This window comes from Hemitrygon akajei, chromosome 7 (genome assembly GCF_048418815.1).
Source record: "Hemitrygon akajei chromosome 7, sHemAka1.3, whole genome shotgun sequence".
NCBI lineage: Eukaryota > Metazoa > Chordata > Chondrichthyes > Myliobatiformes > Dasyatidae > Hemitrygon > Hemitrygon akajei.
Window position 1 is genome coordinate 33,877,167 of NC_133130.1, and position 18,827 is coordinate 33,895,993.

The 18,827-nt window shown below is 40.9% G+C and overlaps 1 protein-coding gene across 11 annotated transcripts in view; it reads right to left on the reverse strand.

Annotated features, from left to right (window-relative positions):
* LOC140730333 (CAP-Gly domain-containing linker protein 4) overlaps positions 1-18,827 on the reverse strand; it is a 331,198-nt gene that overhangs the window by 94,677 nt on the left and 217,694 nt on the right. For 8 of the 11 annotated variants that reach the window (XM_073050611.1, XM_073050610.1, XM_073050608.1 and 5 more), the window contains one exon: positions 9,410-9,553. The exons of 1 other annotated variant lie outside the window; for it this stretch is intronic. In XM_073050611.1, coding sequence (XP_072906712.1) covers positions 9,410-9,553 — 144 coding nt within the window. Of the gene's footprint in view, positions 1-141; positions 859-9,409; positions 9,554-18,827 lie in introns of those variants that run through there. 2 more of the 11 variants (XM_073050612.1, XM_073050613.1) reach the window with 2 other exon arrangements.

Sequence of the window (18,827 nt, forward strand, 5' to 3'; positions counted from 1 at the left end):
GTAGATCAGTACAAGTTAGATAATAATGAAACAGAAATAGTAAATTAGTAGCAAGTGAAAATTTAATAAAGTAATATTAAATTTAATATTACAGGTACAGATAAAATAAAGGGTACAGGTAAATGTCCAGGAATTAACTTATACAGAAAATTAATCTGCCATTGTCCAGGGGCTGAATTAATGATGTACAGTTAGGTGGCAGGAAGATACAGAAAACATTGTTTTTTGCCAAGAGTTCTGCTTTTGGGTGTGCTGAACAGTTGTCTAAAACAAGCATTATCTTACAGTTGTGGTGCAGGCCAACAGAGTCACAGTGAGCTCGTGCTTTGCGAACAAAATAATTTTCAAACCATTCTAGTGTGATGCTAGTTATAATCCATCTGCTTTTGTTAGCACGGTAAATTACAGGAAATTGTGTCATACCTTTGAAGGCCCTGGGACATAAACTTTTGCCAATGACCAGTAACTTACATCTGTGGATTCCTGCAGTATTAGAGCAGCCTAGCACAGTCACACAATCTCTCGATGCCTTATACCCTGTTGGCGATTCTGCATCTGCTGTTGTTAGTGTTCTTCTTGGTGTACATCTCCAATACAAAGCAGTCTCATCAGCATTGTACACCTGCTCGGGGCTTAATTTTTCATCGGAGACTAACTTGGTGAACTCGTCAACAAACTCTGCTGCTGCTTCCTTGTCTGCTGAACATTTTTCACCACACACTGCACGAAACTGTAAGCCAAGATGCTGCTTGAACCGATGAAGCCAGCCTTCACTATAGTCACACTCATAGTCCTAGTTCTTCATGAAACACTTTTGCTTGTTCCTTCACCATATCTCCAGATAGTTCAACACCTTCACTTACACGAAAATTAAACCACATTATTAGCACTTTGTCTAGTTCCGAACTTCTTCCGTCTTTCATTGTCTTTCTTACTCACATCTGTTTCTTTGAGCCACTAACAGCAAAAAAAATGTAGCAGTTTTTCTTTTTGTTTCTTTATATCATACACTGTGAAAGAGCCAATGTTGTAACACTCGCACAAGCTTTTCACTGATACACCACTGTCCAGTTTTTTTCAAGAGTTCAATCTTATTTTTAATGGATATGGTGTGGTGTTTTCGCTTCACAGCATGAGGTGCATTTCCTTTTACTCACGGGGGCCATAATTGGGGCCAAAAAAGAGCAAATGATATTAATAAATGCAGGAAAACAAGCAGGAATCACCTGTCTGTGCTTACAAGAGCGAGCCAACACATGAACAGATCTAGCGTAACCAAAACAATACGTAGCAGATTGATACAGTGGCCCAGGAAATTTGAAATTACAGTTGCAAATTACAGAAAATCTGAAACCAGTGCCGGATTATCGAAGGAGCCGGATTACAGGTAGTCGGATTAGTGAAGGTCGACCTGTATTAAATTATAAATGTTGGCTAGGAAATTAGGAGATATTCTCAAATGCTACCTTGATTTAGCATTTCATCCAGAAGTCAGATTATTCGGCACTGAAGAACTCCCTCAATACTACACTGAAGTGCCAATCTGGATATATGCTCAACTTGAATATAACAGCCAGCCCAGAAGGCAATTAATGGGCAATACTAACCAGCAAGCAAATGGAATTAATATACTTGGGCAACATAATTGACTTCAATATGATGAACCGAAGGGCCCACTTGCATGTTATGTAATTCTATGACTCTACTTACACCCAAACTCAGGTTATCAATACAACTTCAAACATCTTGTGATTGACACGTGGCCATTAAAAGTTGTGACATAAACTACACAAATATACTAAGTAATTGAAGCTTAAAGATCAAGGATCAACTTTATTCACCATATACATTTACATGTAATGGGAATTTCCTGTGGTGTGTTGGTCAGGGCACAAAGAATAAAGAATTATTTTAAAAAGTAAAGTTAAAGGTTAAAGTATGGATATAGAATAAAATACGTATAAATGGGGTGGCACAGAGGTTAACACAACACTTTACTGTACAGCCAACACAGGTTCAATTCCTGCCACTGCCTGTAAGGAGTTTGTATGCTCTCCTCATGACGCAGTGCTCTGATTTCCTACCTCAATACAAAGGCGTACCAGTTGGTAGGCGAATTGGTCATTGTAAATTGTCCCGTGATTAGGCTTGGATTCAATTGGAAGATTGTTGAGGAGCATGGCTCAATGGGCAAGAAAGGCCTATTCTGCACAGTCTCTCAATAAAAATTTTAAAAATTTTATATACATTAATATAGAATGTATTTACAATGTAAACAGCATTATAAAAATTATTTAAGTGTTTATAGTGCAGAGATGGGAATAGTTCAACTTTAAATATTTTGCCTGATGGGTATAATTATATTCTCAATAGAAAAGGTTTTCATTTTGTTTTTCAATCAGCACCACCTAGTGTAATAATATAGCTCATTATCCAGAAAGCTGCTACATTTCTTTACAATATACCAGTTCACTATAGCTTTGCTTCAATTAGATGCAATCTTAGAGCTTGTGGTTTTTAGGTTCAAGGATCTTACTAGAAAGTGAGCCTATAATCCAACCTGACACTTCAGCACCTTACTGAAGAAGTACTGCATATTAAGCTTTCATGGAGAGTTTAACCTGACGCTCCATAGAGGAAATGGAAAAAGTTCCACTGCATAATTCAATGAAGTGCAGGCGAGTTCTTCCTGTTCCATTAGCTAGCATTTATCCCTCAACCAATTTTTGAATAATGGTGAGTTATTTCAATCCTTTTTATGGTAAATGAACTTGCGTTTTGCTTGTCAAATCAATACATTTCTTTAATGGCAGTAAGGAAGTTTGAGATGTTCTGAGGTCAAGAAATTCACAGCAAGTTAGAAAATTGTATATGTTTCTAATCAAGAAGCTTGCACATTGAGTAAGCAACCAGAAGGTCACAAAGAACAGTCTAATGTCTACCTAAATTTATTTAGAACATTCACAAAATATGTCACTAACGTTATTTTGCCATCAACAATTCTAGTGGAGATCATTACTGCTAATACAATAAGAATTTAAGTCAACGCTGTTATTAAGTTTCCTGACATCTGCCTAGTTATCCACACTAGACGTTTTTGTAGATTCATATTATCAGCATACAACCTGCCAGTTCTTATTTATTTCTCTCATGAAGTGTGGGTCACTAGCAAGAGGTCATTCCTCATTACCATTAAGATGATAGTGAAAGCATTCATTAATTCAGATATTCCCAGAGCTGTTAGGAACCTCTGCATATCCGTTGATATAGTTGAGGTTGCATACTTTGCTTTAAGTGTGTTTAGCAGATGGTGCATGCCAGCACTGATGATGGAAGAAACAAGTGTTTCTGATGGAGAATGGCATGTTAACCAAATGGACTTCGCTGTTTTAAAAGGAGTTCAAGTACCCCAGCTCTGTTTGAGCTGCATTTATCCACAAAAATAAAGTAACTAATTACACACCTGGCTCATGGTATAAGGATGGTGGAAAGACTTTGGAGACAGAGGAGGTGAAAGATTCTCTGCAGAACACCAAGCATCCAGCTAACATTGGACCGCGTGTTATGTTTCTGGTCAATACTAAGCCTGTAGACTGCTTAAAGTTGAAGTATTTGATAACGGTACAAATGATGACTAATACTATTACTCATTTACTAGAGGTAGTTATTGACTGGCATTGAATTGCCTTGAATATTACTTAACATTTATCACTACAAACTGTTCTTAATTATCTGTGAATGGAACTAGACATGGAAATCTTCAGCCCTATTTTACTTGGACTTATTTTTGCCACATGAATTTTTTCACACATTCATGCCCAGTGCTCTCATGTCATTCCGACGGGTTGCTTAGTTACCATGGTACTGCTATTGAAATAAACCTATTATAAAAGTTTATAATTAATCCTACATATTAAGGGAGTAAATATTTTTGCAATTATTACAAATATAATGGGTTAAAACTGGACCATAGAACATCACAGATTTCTGAAAACAAATTATCAAATAACTAAAAGTCAATAGTCAATTAACTTTATGGAACTGAAAAAGATTGTTGCTTGCTTAGTCATTTATCTTCCTGTATTGTTCTATTTAAGCTGTTCTTCAGCATTGAGGATGACATGCTTCTCCAGTTAGCTGGATTTTCAGGCGACCAATGAGGCAAATGTGGTAATGTTTTGATGGATTTTGCTCATTTAGGGAAGTGGACCAAGGATTTGTAAATGGATTTTTAATACAGATTAACGTAAGGTGATGCAGTTTGGAAAGAAAAAAAAACTAAGTAGTATGTATACTCTGAATGGTTGGACATGAGGGAGTGTAATGGAACAGGAGGACCACAAAGTACATGTGGATAGTTAATTGAAAGTGGTATTACAGGTAGACAGGATGGTGAAAATGGTATTCAGCATTTGGCCTTCATCAGTCAGGGCACAGAGTATACAAATTGGGTCATTATGTTAAATTGTATAAAGTGTTGGTGAGGGGAGTACTTTTGCTAGAACAATTCACATAGAGAGTGGTGGGTGCATGGAATGCACTGCCAGTGAAGGTGGTAGAGGGAAATACAGTAGGGTCTTTTAAGAGACTCTTAACTGGGTACATGGAGCTTAGAAAAATAGAGGGCTATGTGGTAGGGAAATTCTAGACAGTTTCTAGAGTAGGCAACATGGTCATCACAACATTGTGGGCAGAAGGGCTTGTAATGTGCTGTAGATTTCTATGTTTCTACAACAAAAAAGCCTGAGTTATAGGGAGAGGTCATTCAGTCTAAGTCTTTATTCATTAGAATACTGGAGAATCAGAGACAACAAAAAGGATATTTAAGAGATTCAAATAGGCACATGGATGTACTGTATGAAAAATGAGGGTTTTGGTCTGTGTAAGAAGAGTTAAGTTAATCGTGGAATAAGGTTGGTAAGCTGACAATATCATGGGCCGAAGGACCCATACTCTATGTTCTTATTCTAAAAGAATTGTATTTGAACCTCACCTTGGCACCAATTATGTTCTAGTGGTAAATAATTCAGGTGGTATTTTTTTTAAATGTTTCATGAAATAAAGCACAGAACTATTAATTGGTGGTACTCCCCAGCTTATTCAATAAATGCTTCATCAAGGAAGGATATTTTCCACCCTTACTGTGTCTCCACTGTTCATCAGATTCACCAATAGTACTGATTCTTTACTGCACTCTTCAGTTTCAGACTATTGAGAATGGGCATTAAATGCCAGCACAGATCACAACATTTACAAATATAAAATAGAGTATAAATATTGCTGGACCTCCCTAGATGTATTCTGCACTAAAAATTGTCCTACAAGTAGTTAGTTTGCCATTGTCAAACTGTCCTCATGGTAGACCTTGCAGTCTTACCTGCTACAATGAACAACCAAATTATTCTTGATGAACAAACTCTGGAAACGGTGCTCGCTTGATGTATACTGATGTATAATTATACTTGTGCACGAGAGGACATAATTTCATGGTTTAACATTCATTTCATTTCCAAGTTCTCAGTCATCATTGCTGGCACTGATGAGCTAGAACCTTTTGGGCTTAGCCTTACTCCAAACAGTATTTCTGACATCACCTTTGGGTCATGTTGAAGATTCCTCTCAATGCAAGCTCATAAAAAGAGATAGATATTGACTTCTGTCATGCTGGAAAATTTAAAAAATGCCTTGGAAACTGTTGAAATAACATAACTGCATAGAGTTTAAGTTAGAAATGTGGAATCATTATTTCTGAAAAACATACTCATTGGCACCAAGAACCATGACCACCTTATTAGTCATGTTAATAATGTGAAAACGTTGGTCCTAAGTCTCTTTTCTCTTTTAGTAGTTTTAAATGGAATGAAACTGAAACCATAAAACATTAATCATCAAATTAATAAATATATTCGAAGGAGCTTAGACTAGACCCTCAAGGTTTACAACATTATCTGAATTCATTTATTTGATTATTGCACTGGGATTGCTTCTAGGTACCCATCAATTTTTATCAGATCTAAAACTGATAAAAGAAATTAAATAAATACTAATTTAAAGACAGGCATTCTTTACATGTCTATCATTTGGCTACCAGTTGAATATTTAAAGATATTAATAATGTAAGTTGCAAAAACTTGTAAAATTAGTCAGCTCCATCATGGGTAAAAGCCTCCATAATATCCAAGACACCTTCAAGGAGCAACACCTTAGGAAGGCGGCATCCATCATTAAAGACCCACACCACCCAGGACAAGCCTTCTTCTCATTGTTACAGTTGGGAAGGAGGTACAGAAGCCTGAAGGCACTCACTCAGCCATTCAGGAACAGCTTCTCCCCCTCTGTCAATGCACATTGAACCCATGAACACTACCTCACAAATTTTTTTTTATTTCTGACTTTTTTCCACTACTTATTTTACATAACTATTTAATAGATATATTACTTACTGTAATTCATTTTCCCCATTATACTTATTTATCACATATTTCATTGTACTGCTGCCATAAAGTTAACAAATTTCACAACATATGTTAGTGATATTAAGCATCATTCTTATGTTTAGAACATCTGATGCTTTTCAGACATTCCCTCACTTTATTTGTAACTCGTTCCTCTGAGAAAGTAGATTAACATTTTGCACTAGACTAAAGATTTCATTTCTAGAAACAGTAGCTACACAACTAACAACCTGCATTCATATAGCGCCTTTAATGTGATTGATCACCCCACCAGATTTTGCAAGAGTACTAACATTAAAAAATCTCAATACTGAGACACAGATTAAGGCAGCTGATCAAATGTTTGGAATAAGAGGGGGATACCATGTTTTTGAGAGAGTTTGGGAAACCAAGACCCAAGTCAAAGTATCAAACCTCACAGATAATATTGTTTAGATCATTACAGGAACTACATGTACATTGCCAAAAACAAGCAGATTAGAAGATTAAATGCATGGCTGGATGAGGCAGAATCAAAGATATAACACCTCAGGCATTGTCAACAGTTCCAGGGAAAGAAGGACTTGTTTTGCTGGAACAGCTCCCCTTAAATTGAGCTGGGACCAGTGTCCAGGAGAATCTATTAATTGAGGCAGTAGGAAGAATTTTAAACTAATGACGTGCATTTGTGAACACATGTCATTAGAATTCAGAAAATAATTTATTCAAAAGAAGAGAAAAGCTGCAAAGCAGGGCATCCACTTTAGAAAAAAAGAGCACGAATAAAGAGAGAGACAACTTACAGGTAATAAGACAATTGTGATCAGGATGAGGTTGGGAAAAATAGAAACAAGTTAAATTTAAAGGGGCAACACCAAAATGTGTACACTATAATAGATGAGTTAACAGTACAGTTCGATAAAAAAAATATATGATAGCATGATTGTGGTGTGATAATGGTGGGAATATTCCAATACGCGACTTTTCGAAGGAATAGGCAAAATAGAAAAGGAATTCCACCTCGATTGCAAAGGAATAGACAGAGAGACCAAAGACTGAAAAATCAGGAGGCATAATCAATATTTCATAAATGCCCTAACTGTAGATGTGACATGTTATAGCTTATGTAATTTTCATATATAATGAAGAAAGCACATTTGCAGAAATATTTTGGTTGACAGGTTTATGGTATTTAATATCAGAAGGGCTATTTACTTAAGTAAAAACAGCCCATAAAGTTGTCATTGTTAAATTGTAGCCAACTATTAGATGACAGGAAGAAGATATGAAGTTGCCAAAAACCAAGCCTGAGAACTGGAAGGGTTTCAGATTATACAAAATGTGTGTATAAAATTCACAAAGTAGAAAATAGATTGCAAAAATAAGCTAGAAATAGGCCTAAGAAACCTGAGAAACCGATTACAATATTGAGGGGATTAAATTTATTGCTAATTTTAATTCCTTATGGCTGTTTTGTGGTACCAGTCTGAAGCTGAAACAGGCTGTGTGCAACATTTGATCCTGCGGTGAGCTTACATACGATCTTTGACCATCTAGTTCCATTTGTTTAGCAACACCAATTCTCTGTCACTTCTTCTACACTGGACTACTCTAAAGCTCTCCTGATTAGCCTCTTAATTTGTCTTCGCCTTTCAAACAAGTGCTTGCATATTGACTGACACGATTTATCCATCATGACTGTACTATCTAACTGGCTCCTTGTCTAGTGATGCCTCAATGCTTGAATCTTCAGGGATACATTCCAACCTTTTTCAATCTTTATAGTCTTTTCTAACTTGCAATCTTTTTCATTTTCTATTCACTGCTTAATCACTCCAAAGTTCATTTCTCTAAATTCTACCATCTCCATTACAAATGTTTTTTAAAGACCATTCTTTTGGGCCTCTGTTCCAATGTTTTCATTCTGAGCTGGATATCATACTTGATAAACTGATGATCATGTGAATCACCTTGATACATTTACCATATAAAGATGCAGCTCTTCGAGGCAGATATTGAGGAAAAGGAAAAGGAGTAGAATTATCAGCAGAAATGACAATGAGCAAATCCAGAGCAGCAGGTCTGTCAAAAATGAGGAAAAAAAAGACTTTGGAAACATGGGAAGTGAGCAAAGAAAAGGACATGTAACATTTAAAAATTATTTTCATGAAACCAAATGAACATTCATGTTCATTTGCAGCCACTGTATATTTATTTATTCCAATAAATAAAGGGGACTTGTGAGTCCTTGTGCAGGATTCCCTGCAAGTTTATTTGCAGGTTGGGTCTGTGGTGATGAAGGCAAATGCAATGTTAGCATTCATTTCAAGGAGACTAGAATATAAAAGCAAGGGTGTAAAGCTGAACTTCTACAAAGCACTGGTAGGCCTCACTTGGAGTATTGTGAACAAGTTTGGGCCTCTTACCTTAGTAAGGATGTGCTGAAACAGAAGAGGGTTCAAAGAAGATTCATAAAAATTATTTCAGGGTTGAATGGCTTGCCATATGAAGACTGTTTGATGGCTCTGGGCCTACATTCGCTAGAATTCAGAAGACTGAGAGGTGAACTCTTTGAAACCTATAGAATGGTGAAAGACCCTGATAGAGTGGATATGGAAAGGATGTTTCCTATGATGGGAGAGTCTAAGACCAGAGGACACAGCTTTAGAATAGAGGAGTGTTCTTTTAGAACAGAGATGAGGGGGAATTTCTTTAGCCAAAGAGTGGCGAATCTGTGGAATTCTTTGCCACAGGCAGCTGTGGAGGCCAAGTCTTTATGTATATTTAAGGCAGAAGTTGATAGATCCTTGGTTGTTCAGGGCATGAAGGGAAATGGGGAGAAGGGAGGAGATTGGGGCTGAGAGGAAAAGTGGATCAGCCATGATGAAATGACAGAGCAGACTCAATGGGCCAAATGGCCTAGTTCTGCTCCTATATCTTACAGTCTTATGGTCTAATAATTCTAATTAACCTACCTGGTGCAAAATTAGTCTTCCCGTAGAACCGTGCAGTTCCACTCCTTTGCCCAACAACAACCACACGGTCACCAATTTGAATATCTGCCTTATTAGTCTCATTGCAGTCCAGGCTGCCAACAGATGGAACTCTCTTCCGCAAACCTAAATCAAACAATCACATTAAATCTTTTTTTAACATCATTATTATTCACGTGTTGTTCCTCTCTCCTTCTCAGCACAAAGTAAATTTGTCTGTGGTTTTTCAAAGGCTATGTCAAATTTTAGCACTATCATCTTCAAAATGGTAAGCATCAGTGCTGGTCTGTGGGAAAGGGAGAAATAAATTTCATTGAGAGATCAGTTACTATCATCATCAACATCAATTAGAACTAAAACGACATACATTCACACTGCTCTTTAATGTGGGAAAATATCTTAGAGTTGTAATGAAAAAAAGGATGTCAAGCAAAAATCTTGATGCATGGGAGAGGTGACAAAAACACTGGCAGTTGGGCAAAGATGTGGATTTTATGATAAGCCTGGTAGCTTCAGAGAGAGAAGAAACTCGGAAACCAAAGGATTCTGTAGGCATAAATGCTAATGTAGGAAGAACGTAGGTGGTGGGGTGTGGGGGAGTTGAGGAAATGCCATAAACAGAGAACGTTAAGCACCAATTATGTAAGTAAGAAGGAAAGTCAGAGAACAGGAAATTTGGACAGGGAGATGGGCTGTTTGTAGGACTGCATAAATAAAACGAACGGGGTTATTGAATTGGCAAATAGGAGAGAATAATTAACTAGAATAGAATTCAGGAAGTTGAATTATAAATGTGCTTAAGATTATAAAGTGTAGAAGTTACAAGGGTGCTGAGAAGAAGTTCTAACAGCTTCAAAGGAATCATTTGGGTTAAGGTGGTAAAATAGGTAGAGTTAATAATGGAAGTGGACAACCTTACACATCTCCATTGCATAAATCCATCCAATACTTCAATAATTTTCATAATTCGATCAATCCAACTGCAAATGTTAAACCCATCCCATGCCTGCAGAAATCTTGAATATGCTATATACTCTGATGATTAGTGCCCAAACTGCTACCTTAACCTTAGCTACACAAAGTGGTTTAGCATTTCTGCCAAGTCAAATTGCAAAATAAAGGTCTGCCTGCTTGGGAGAAGACACTAAAACTGCTCAGGAACAGTGCAGTAGAACATTCCTAGAGTGAAATAAAAGCTGATGGAAATTAATGTTGGTACGTAAAAACAACACAGAAAAAAAACTACACTAGACTAGAGACCTACCCAGGACTGCATAAAGTGCACAAAACAGTGCAGGCATTACAATAAATAATGAACAAGAGAATAGGCACAGTAGAGGGCAGTAAGTTGGTGTCAGTCTAGGCTCTGGGTATTGAGGAGTCTGACGGCTTGGGGGAAGAAACTGTTACATAGTCTGGTCGTGAGAGCCCGAATGCTTCGGTGCCTTTCCCCAGATGGCAGGAGGGAGAAGAGTTTGTATGAGGGGTGCGTGGGGTCCTTCATAATGCTGTTTGCTTTGCGGATGCAGTGCGTGGTGTAAATGTCTGTAATGGCGGGAAGAGAGACCCCGATGATCTTCTCAGCTGACCTCACCATCCACTGCAGGGTCTTGCTATCCGAGATGGTGCAGACTTTAGATCAGGGGTTCCCAATTTTTTTATGCCACTGACTCCTACTATTAACCAAGGAAGTCCGTGGACCCCAGGTTGAAAATCCCAGTTTAGATGAATATTGGCAGACTCAGTAACTTGGAAAGGACAGGCAGGTAGAGTATAGAAAACTGTGAGGTACACTTTGGTAGGAAAAAATGAAAAGCTGGATATTCTCATGCATTAATCACTGAAAGCTGCACAAAGTTTGCTTTTCATTTCATTATACTTATAGGATCTGTGAATACAAGCAAGTAATTTAAGCAGCATGTGTGGTACGTTTGGTAGTGTAGGCATCACTATACACCTGCAAGAAGTGCATCCAGCTTCTTTCAGACCATGTGAAGGAATTGGAGCTGGATCTGGTTGAACTCTGGATCATTCCGGAGACTGAAGAATTAATCGGCTGGACATACAGAGAGGTAGTTACACCCAAAGTGCAGGACATAGTTAACCGGGCGACTGTCAGGAGGAGTAAAAAAGAGATAGGCAGCTAGTGCAGAGTACACCTTGAGGCCATTCCCCTCTTAAAATCATGTAGAAAAACAAAAGGAATGCTATTTTGATTTGTTATTACTGTAAGATCATCCCAAATTACAATATAAATAAGAACATAATAAATACAGGTTTGAGTAGACCACTAAAGCTCTCCAATCTGCTCCACGATTGAGGATACCGAGGAGCCACTTCTCCAGCAAGCTACAGTGCTACTGAGAGAAAACTTCAATATGGAGATTCATGAGAGTGCTGCAACATAATGAATCAGGAAGCACAGAAAAGAAAGAAAATATTACTGTGTGTCCAAGAGTCCAAGTCACAGATATTAGCACATTAAGGTGATAGCTGCCTTGCATTTTCAGATAGTGCAGCTTGAGGCTTCTCTTTATTATAGGGCTTTAACAAGTTGCTGCCATCCTCTTGGTACATGTTCAACACTGCAGGCATTGTGTTAATGTAATGAAATTCAGAGTGTTTAATGACAGTGCCTATGCAGCAGGCAGCTTTGTGCTGAATAAGTTAAATTTATTTATGTTTATATTTTAATATGTTGTTGGCTTTATCCAGAATTAAAGTAAAAATTGTTCTTCCTGTTCTCTTGAGCTAGACTCAGAAATAACAAGAACGCATTCTATGATCAGCGGAACTATACAGAACTCATCACATGATGTTGTAGTGTATTGGGCTTCACGTAATTAAGAGCTGAGTTATTATTGCAACACCTTTTGCCATTTCTGATGTGTTATAGCTGCCACAGTCATGAGTGGTGATCCCTGCAATAATGTTTACAGAAAAGCTGAAACGATAATGCTGAATGTTGAATGATAAGATGAAATGGCAAGATGGAAATCGTCACTGCCAGTTACCAGCATAGTGCAAAGTCAAGTGAAAATTTTTTTAAAACTGCAGTTGCTGGAAATAAAAATAGTAAACTCTGTTATTACTCATCAGGTCAAGCTGCAAGTATTGGAAGAGAAGCAGAATTATCATTTTGAGTGTGTGATACTACATCAAAACAGGGAAAGGGAGAGATACATGACAATTAACAGTATGAGAAAAGGTGAGGGAGAAATGCTAAAAACAATGAGAATGTTTCTAATGAGCCAATATTTAATTTTCTAACTTTCAATAACATATATACGAACCTTAATTACCCAAAGGTCATTTTACATAGTCTGCTTTCTTCACAATGTGGTATGACTGTGAAATCTATCAGAATCAGGTTTATTATCACCAGCATGTGATGTGAAATTTGTGAACTTGGTAGCAGCAGTTCAATGCAATACATAATATAGAAAAAATAATAATAAATAAATAAGTCTTATTCAGTATACTTTATACAGTATACATATATTGAATTGATTAAAAATCATGCAAAAACAGAAATACTATATTTTTTTTTTTAATTGGGTCGGTTCCAAGGGTTCAATGTCCATTTAGGAATCGAATGGAAGAGGGGAAGAAGCTGTTCCTGAATCGCTGAGTGTGTGCCTTCAGGCTTCTGTACTTCCTACCTGATGGTAATAGTGAGAAAAGGGCATGCCCTGGGTGCTGGAGGTCCTTAATAATGGACACTGCCTTCTGAGACACTGCTCCTTGAAGATGTCCTAGTACTGATTAAGATGGAGCTGACTAAATTTACAACCCTCTGCAGCTTCTTTCAGTCCTGTGCAGTAGCCACCCCACCCATACCAGACAGTGATGTAGCTGATCACAATGCTTTCCACAGTACATCTATAGAAGTTTTGGAATGTATTTGTTGTCATACCAAATCTCTTCAAACTCCTAATAAAGTATAGCCGCTGTCTTGCCTTCTTTATAACTGCATCAATATGTTGGGGCCAGGTTAGATCCTCAGAGGTCTTGACACCCAGGAACTTGAAACTACTCTTTCTCTCCACTTCTGATCCCTCTATGAGGATTGGTATGTGTTCCTTCATCTTACCCTTCCTGAAGTCCACAATCAGCTCTTTCGTTTTACTGACGTTGAGTGCCAGGTTGTTGCTGCACACCACTCCACTAGTTGGCATATCTCACTCCTGCACACCCTCTCATCACCACCTGAGATTCTATCAACAATGGTTGTATCATCAGCAAATTTATAGATGGTATTTGAGCTATCCCTAGCCACACATGACAGCACAATCCTTGTCTGCCAAGCAATACCACCCCACCACCACCACTTGCTCTTCCTCATCCTTCTGTTGCATGGCAGACAAGGATCGTACTCTCATGATACCACATTGTGAAGAAAGCAGACTATATCAAATGACCTCTGGGTAATCAAGGCAGCAGAGTGGATATTGAATACAGCAATAGAATTTTCAGCTATGCTTTTCCTAGTTATGTGACAAAGGGAAGACAGATTGGACAACCTTCGTCCTCAAAAATATATCTCCCTTCCTGCACAAAGGCTAAATTATGGCAGGCTCAATGAATCTCAGGATGAACGAATCAAGCAAGTTTCTAGAATGCATAACATTGACCATGTACATGTTTAAGAAAGTAGAAATTTTATTTTGCTGAACACCTGCATTGAATTGAAGAGCCTGAACATTTGGATGACCCACAATCTGGAAAAAACTGTAAACGTCCAAAAACCTAATGCTTTCTGATCAAAGAAGAGATTAAGTCTCCTCTCATTATGTAAAAACTCTGCATGGTATATGCATCCAGAATAAGACCGCAAACTACAACGTGTGGTAGATGGAGACAGAAGGGAAATAGCAGATTCTAGAAATCTACAGCAACACGCAAAATCCAGAGGAACCAATGGGTCAGGCAGCATCTATAGAAGGAATCAGATGGTTGATGTTTCAGTTCAAGAACTGGAAGGAAAAAGGAGTGATAGCCCATGTACAAAATTTGGGGGTAACAGTAGGACAATAGCTGTCAGCTGACAGCTGGGTCCAGGACAGTGGGATGTGTGCGAAGCAGGAGGAGTGGGAATGATACTAGGATCTTGGAGGTGATAGGTGGAAGTTACAAAGGACTGAAGAAGATGGAATCTGATAAGAAAGGACAGCAGACCATGGAATAAAGTGAAGGAGGTGAGGAGATAAACCACAGACAGGAATATGTGAGTGATGGACATAACAAGAAGGCAGGGAAGGGGAAAGAGAAGGACTGATGAGGTCAATGGGATAAGGGAAAATGAAGAACAGTGGGGAGTTGTTAAGAGCAGTTAACCTTATAACCATATAACAATTACAGCACAGAAACAGGCCATCTCGGCCCTTCTAGTCCATGCCGAACACTTACTCTCACCTAGTCCAACCTACCTGCACTCAGCCCATAACCCTCCATTCCTTTCCTGTCCATATACCTATCCAATTTTACTTTAAATGACAAAATCGAACCTGCCTCTACCACTTCTACTGGAAGCTTGTTCCAGACAACTACCACTCTCTGAGTAAAGAAGTTCCCCCTCGTGTTACCCCTAAACTTTTGCCCCTTAACTCTCAACTCATGTCCTCTTGTTTGAATCTCCCCTACTCTCAATGGAAAAAGCCTATCCACGTCAACTCTATCTATCCCCCTCATTATTTTAAATACCTCTATCAAGTCCCCCCTCAACCTTCTACGCTCCAAAGAATAAAGACCTAACTTGTTCAACCTTTCTCTGTAACTTAGGTGCTGAAACCCAGGTAACATTCTAGTAAATCTTCTCTGAACTCTCTCTGTTTTGTTGACATCCTTCCTATAATTCGGTGACCAGAACTGTACACAATACTCCAAATTTGGCCTCAGCAATGCCTTGAACAAATTTAACTCCTATACTCAATACTCTGATTTATAAAGGCCAGCATACCAAAAGCTTTCTTCACCGCCCTATCCACATGAGATTCTACCTTCAGGGAACTATGCACCATTATTCCTAGATCACTCTGTTCTACTGCACTCCTCAATGCCCTTCCATTTACCATGTATGTCCTATTTTGATAAGCTCTACCAAAATGTAGCACCTCACACTTATCAGCATTAAACTCCACCTTCCAACTTTCAGCCCACTCTTCTAACTGGCCTAAATCTCTCTGCAAGCTTTGAAAACCTACTTCATTATCCACAACGCCACCTATCTTAGTATCATCTGCATACTTACTAATCCAATTTACCACCCCATCATCCAGATTATTAATGTATATCACAAACAACATTGGACCCAGTACAGATCACTGAGGCACACCACTAGTCACCGGCCTCCAACCTGACAAACAGTTATCAACTACTACTCTCTAGCATCTCCCATCCAGCCACTGTTGAATCCATTTTACTACTTCAATATTAATACCTAATGATTGAGCCTTCTTAACTACCCTTCCGTGTGGAACCTTGTCAAAGGCCTTACTGAAGTCCATATAGACAACATCCACTGCTTTACCCTCGTCAATTTTCCTAGCAACCTCTTCAAAAAATCAGTTAGAGAAATCAACTGGTATATATCAGCCACAGCTACGTGGAATGATTAAGTGGTTAAGAACCTTGACCTTCACCTGTATGGGCAAGGTTGTCCAGGCATCATTGCATTGCTAGGGCTCTAACTTGAAAAAGGTGACAGATATCTGACACCATTGCTTTTAAGGATGAGAACCTCTCAATGCATGGCAACTCAGATAAATCAAGCGGCTTCATTAAGGTCCCTCAAATTGTCCTCTTTTGCTCCTGGCTGAGTGGAGATCCAGATGGATTTTAAATCGAGGTATTGTGGCGACCCACTTCCCAGCGCACTCAATAGGCTCACAAAGCGGTGCGCGCCGGCATTGAGGCAGGTCCCAAGCCTGCTTCACCAGCAAGGGGAAAAGCCCACGCGCAGGACGGGACTGTGAATACGCGCCCCCTACAGCATTCCTGCCCAGGGAGGGCGGGATCAGGAAGGCTTTAAAGCGAGGCCGCGAAGTTTGAATAAACCTCTTTTGCAACTGCAGCTCACTGACTCCATGTCATTATTGCAGCGCTGCATGTAGCACACCGCTACAATTGGTGACCCTGACGGCCCAAACGATATTTGGACCGGAGATGAACGACGCCGCATATGTTCATTCAGTTTCGTTAAAACTGCCAAGCTTCTGGACGCTGTGACCTTACCTATGGTTCCAGCAAGCAGAAGCCCAATTCCACATTCGGCAGATAACCTCGGATGCCACGTTACTACTACGTGGTGAGCTCCCTCGACCAGGAGACAGCCGCCCAGGTTGAGGAGTTCATACAATCGCCCCCAGCGGACGGCAAGTACACAGAATTCAAAGCCTTGCTCATAAGGACTTTCGGGCTCTCACGGCGCGAGCGAACTGCCCACTTACTGCACCTGGATGGATTGGGGGACAGACCACTGTCGGCTTTGATGAACGAGATGCTGACCCTGGCCGGAGGTCACAGGCTCTGCCTCATGTTTGAGCAGGCTTTCCTGGAGCAGCTGCCCGAGGACATACGCCTGCTGCTATCCAACGCGGATTTCAGCGACACCCGGAAGGTGGCGGCCCGGGCAGACGTGCTGTGGAAAGCCAAGAAGGAGAGTGGGGCGTCCGTCGCACAGATCACCAGGCCACGCTCCCAGCAGCAAACCAGACCAGGCCCGGCCACAGAGCCCGCTAACCCCAGAGGCAGGGGTGAGGAGACCAACGAACAATGGTGCTTCTACCACCAGCGGTGGGGTGCAGAAGCCCACCTCTGTAGCCTGCCCTGCAAGTTCCCAGGAAACGCCAGGGCCAGCCGCCGCTGATGGCTACGGTGGCTGGCCATCGGGATAGCCTCCTGTATGTCTGGGACAAGCAGTCGGGACACCGCTTTTTGGTCGACACCGGAGCCGAGATCAGCGTCTTACCTCCAACGAGTTACAACACCCGCAACAGAGAACCGGGTCCCATCCTGAGGGCCGCGAACAGCAGCACAGTAAGGACCTACGGCACCCTTACAGTGTGGCTACAGTTCAGCTCCAGCTGGTTCACGTGGGACTTCACACTGGCCGCCATAGCCCAACCGCTCCTGGGAGCGGATTTCTTGCAAGCTCACAGCCTACTGGTCGACCTGCCCAGGAAGAGACTGGTTCACGCCGAGACCTTTCAAACGTTCTTCCTGGGTGAAGCCCAGTTGCCGCCCCACACCTAGACTCCATCACGCTGTCTGACAATGACTTCACCAGAGTCCTGGCGGATTTCCCATCAGTTCTGGCACTGCAGTTCACGGCAGCCATGCCCAGACACGGTGTACAGCACCACATCCCGACACAAGGACCACCCCTCCACGCCCGTGCTCGAAGGCTTCCCCCAGACAAGCTCCGGCTGGCGAAGGAGGAGTTCAAGGATGCAGGAATTGGGGATCATACGGAGGTCCGACAGCCCATGGGCCTCCCCACTGCACATGGTGCCCAAAGCAACAGGAGGCTGGAGACCATGCGGCGACTACCGCAGGCTGAATGAGGCTACAACACCGGACTGCTACCCTGTGCCGCACATTCAGGACTTTGCAACAAACCTGCACGGCGCACGGATCTTCTCCAAGGTAGGCCTCGTCCAGGGATACCATCAAATCCCGATGCATCCAGACGACGTCCCCAAAACAGCACTCATCACCTCTTTCAGCCTTTTCGAGTTCCTCCGCATGCCGTTCAGCCTAAAGAATGTCGCACAGACGTTTCAGCAGTTAATGGACACGGTGGGACGCGACCTGGACTTCGCTTTCATCTATTTGGACGACATCCTCATAGCCAGCAGCAGTCGACAGGAGCATCTGTCCCACCTCCGTCAACTCTACGCCTGACTGAGTGAATACGGCCTGACAATCAACCCGACCAAATGCCAGTTCGGGCTTGACACCATCGACTTCCTGGGCCACAGGATCACTAAAGACGAGGCAACCCCTCTGCCCGCCAAGGTAGACGCAGTCCGCCATTTCCCCCGATCCAACACAATCAAAGGCCTTCAGGAATTCATGGGTATGGTGAATTTCTACCACCGCTTCCTCCCTTCAGCCGCCCGAATCATGCGCCCCCTGTTCGCCCTGATGTCGGGTAAGGGCAAGGACATTACCTGGAATGAGGAGTCCGCTGCCACTTTCATTAAAACCAAAGAAGCCTTGGCAAATGCCACGATGCTAGTGCACCCCAGAACGGACATCCCTACCACCTTCACAGTGGACGCATCCAACATGGCAGTCAGTGGAATGCTGGAACAACTCATCGAGGGTCGCTGACAACCCCTGGTGTTTTCCAGCAAACACCTACGACCACCCGAGCTCAAATACAGTGCTTTCGACC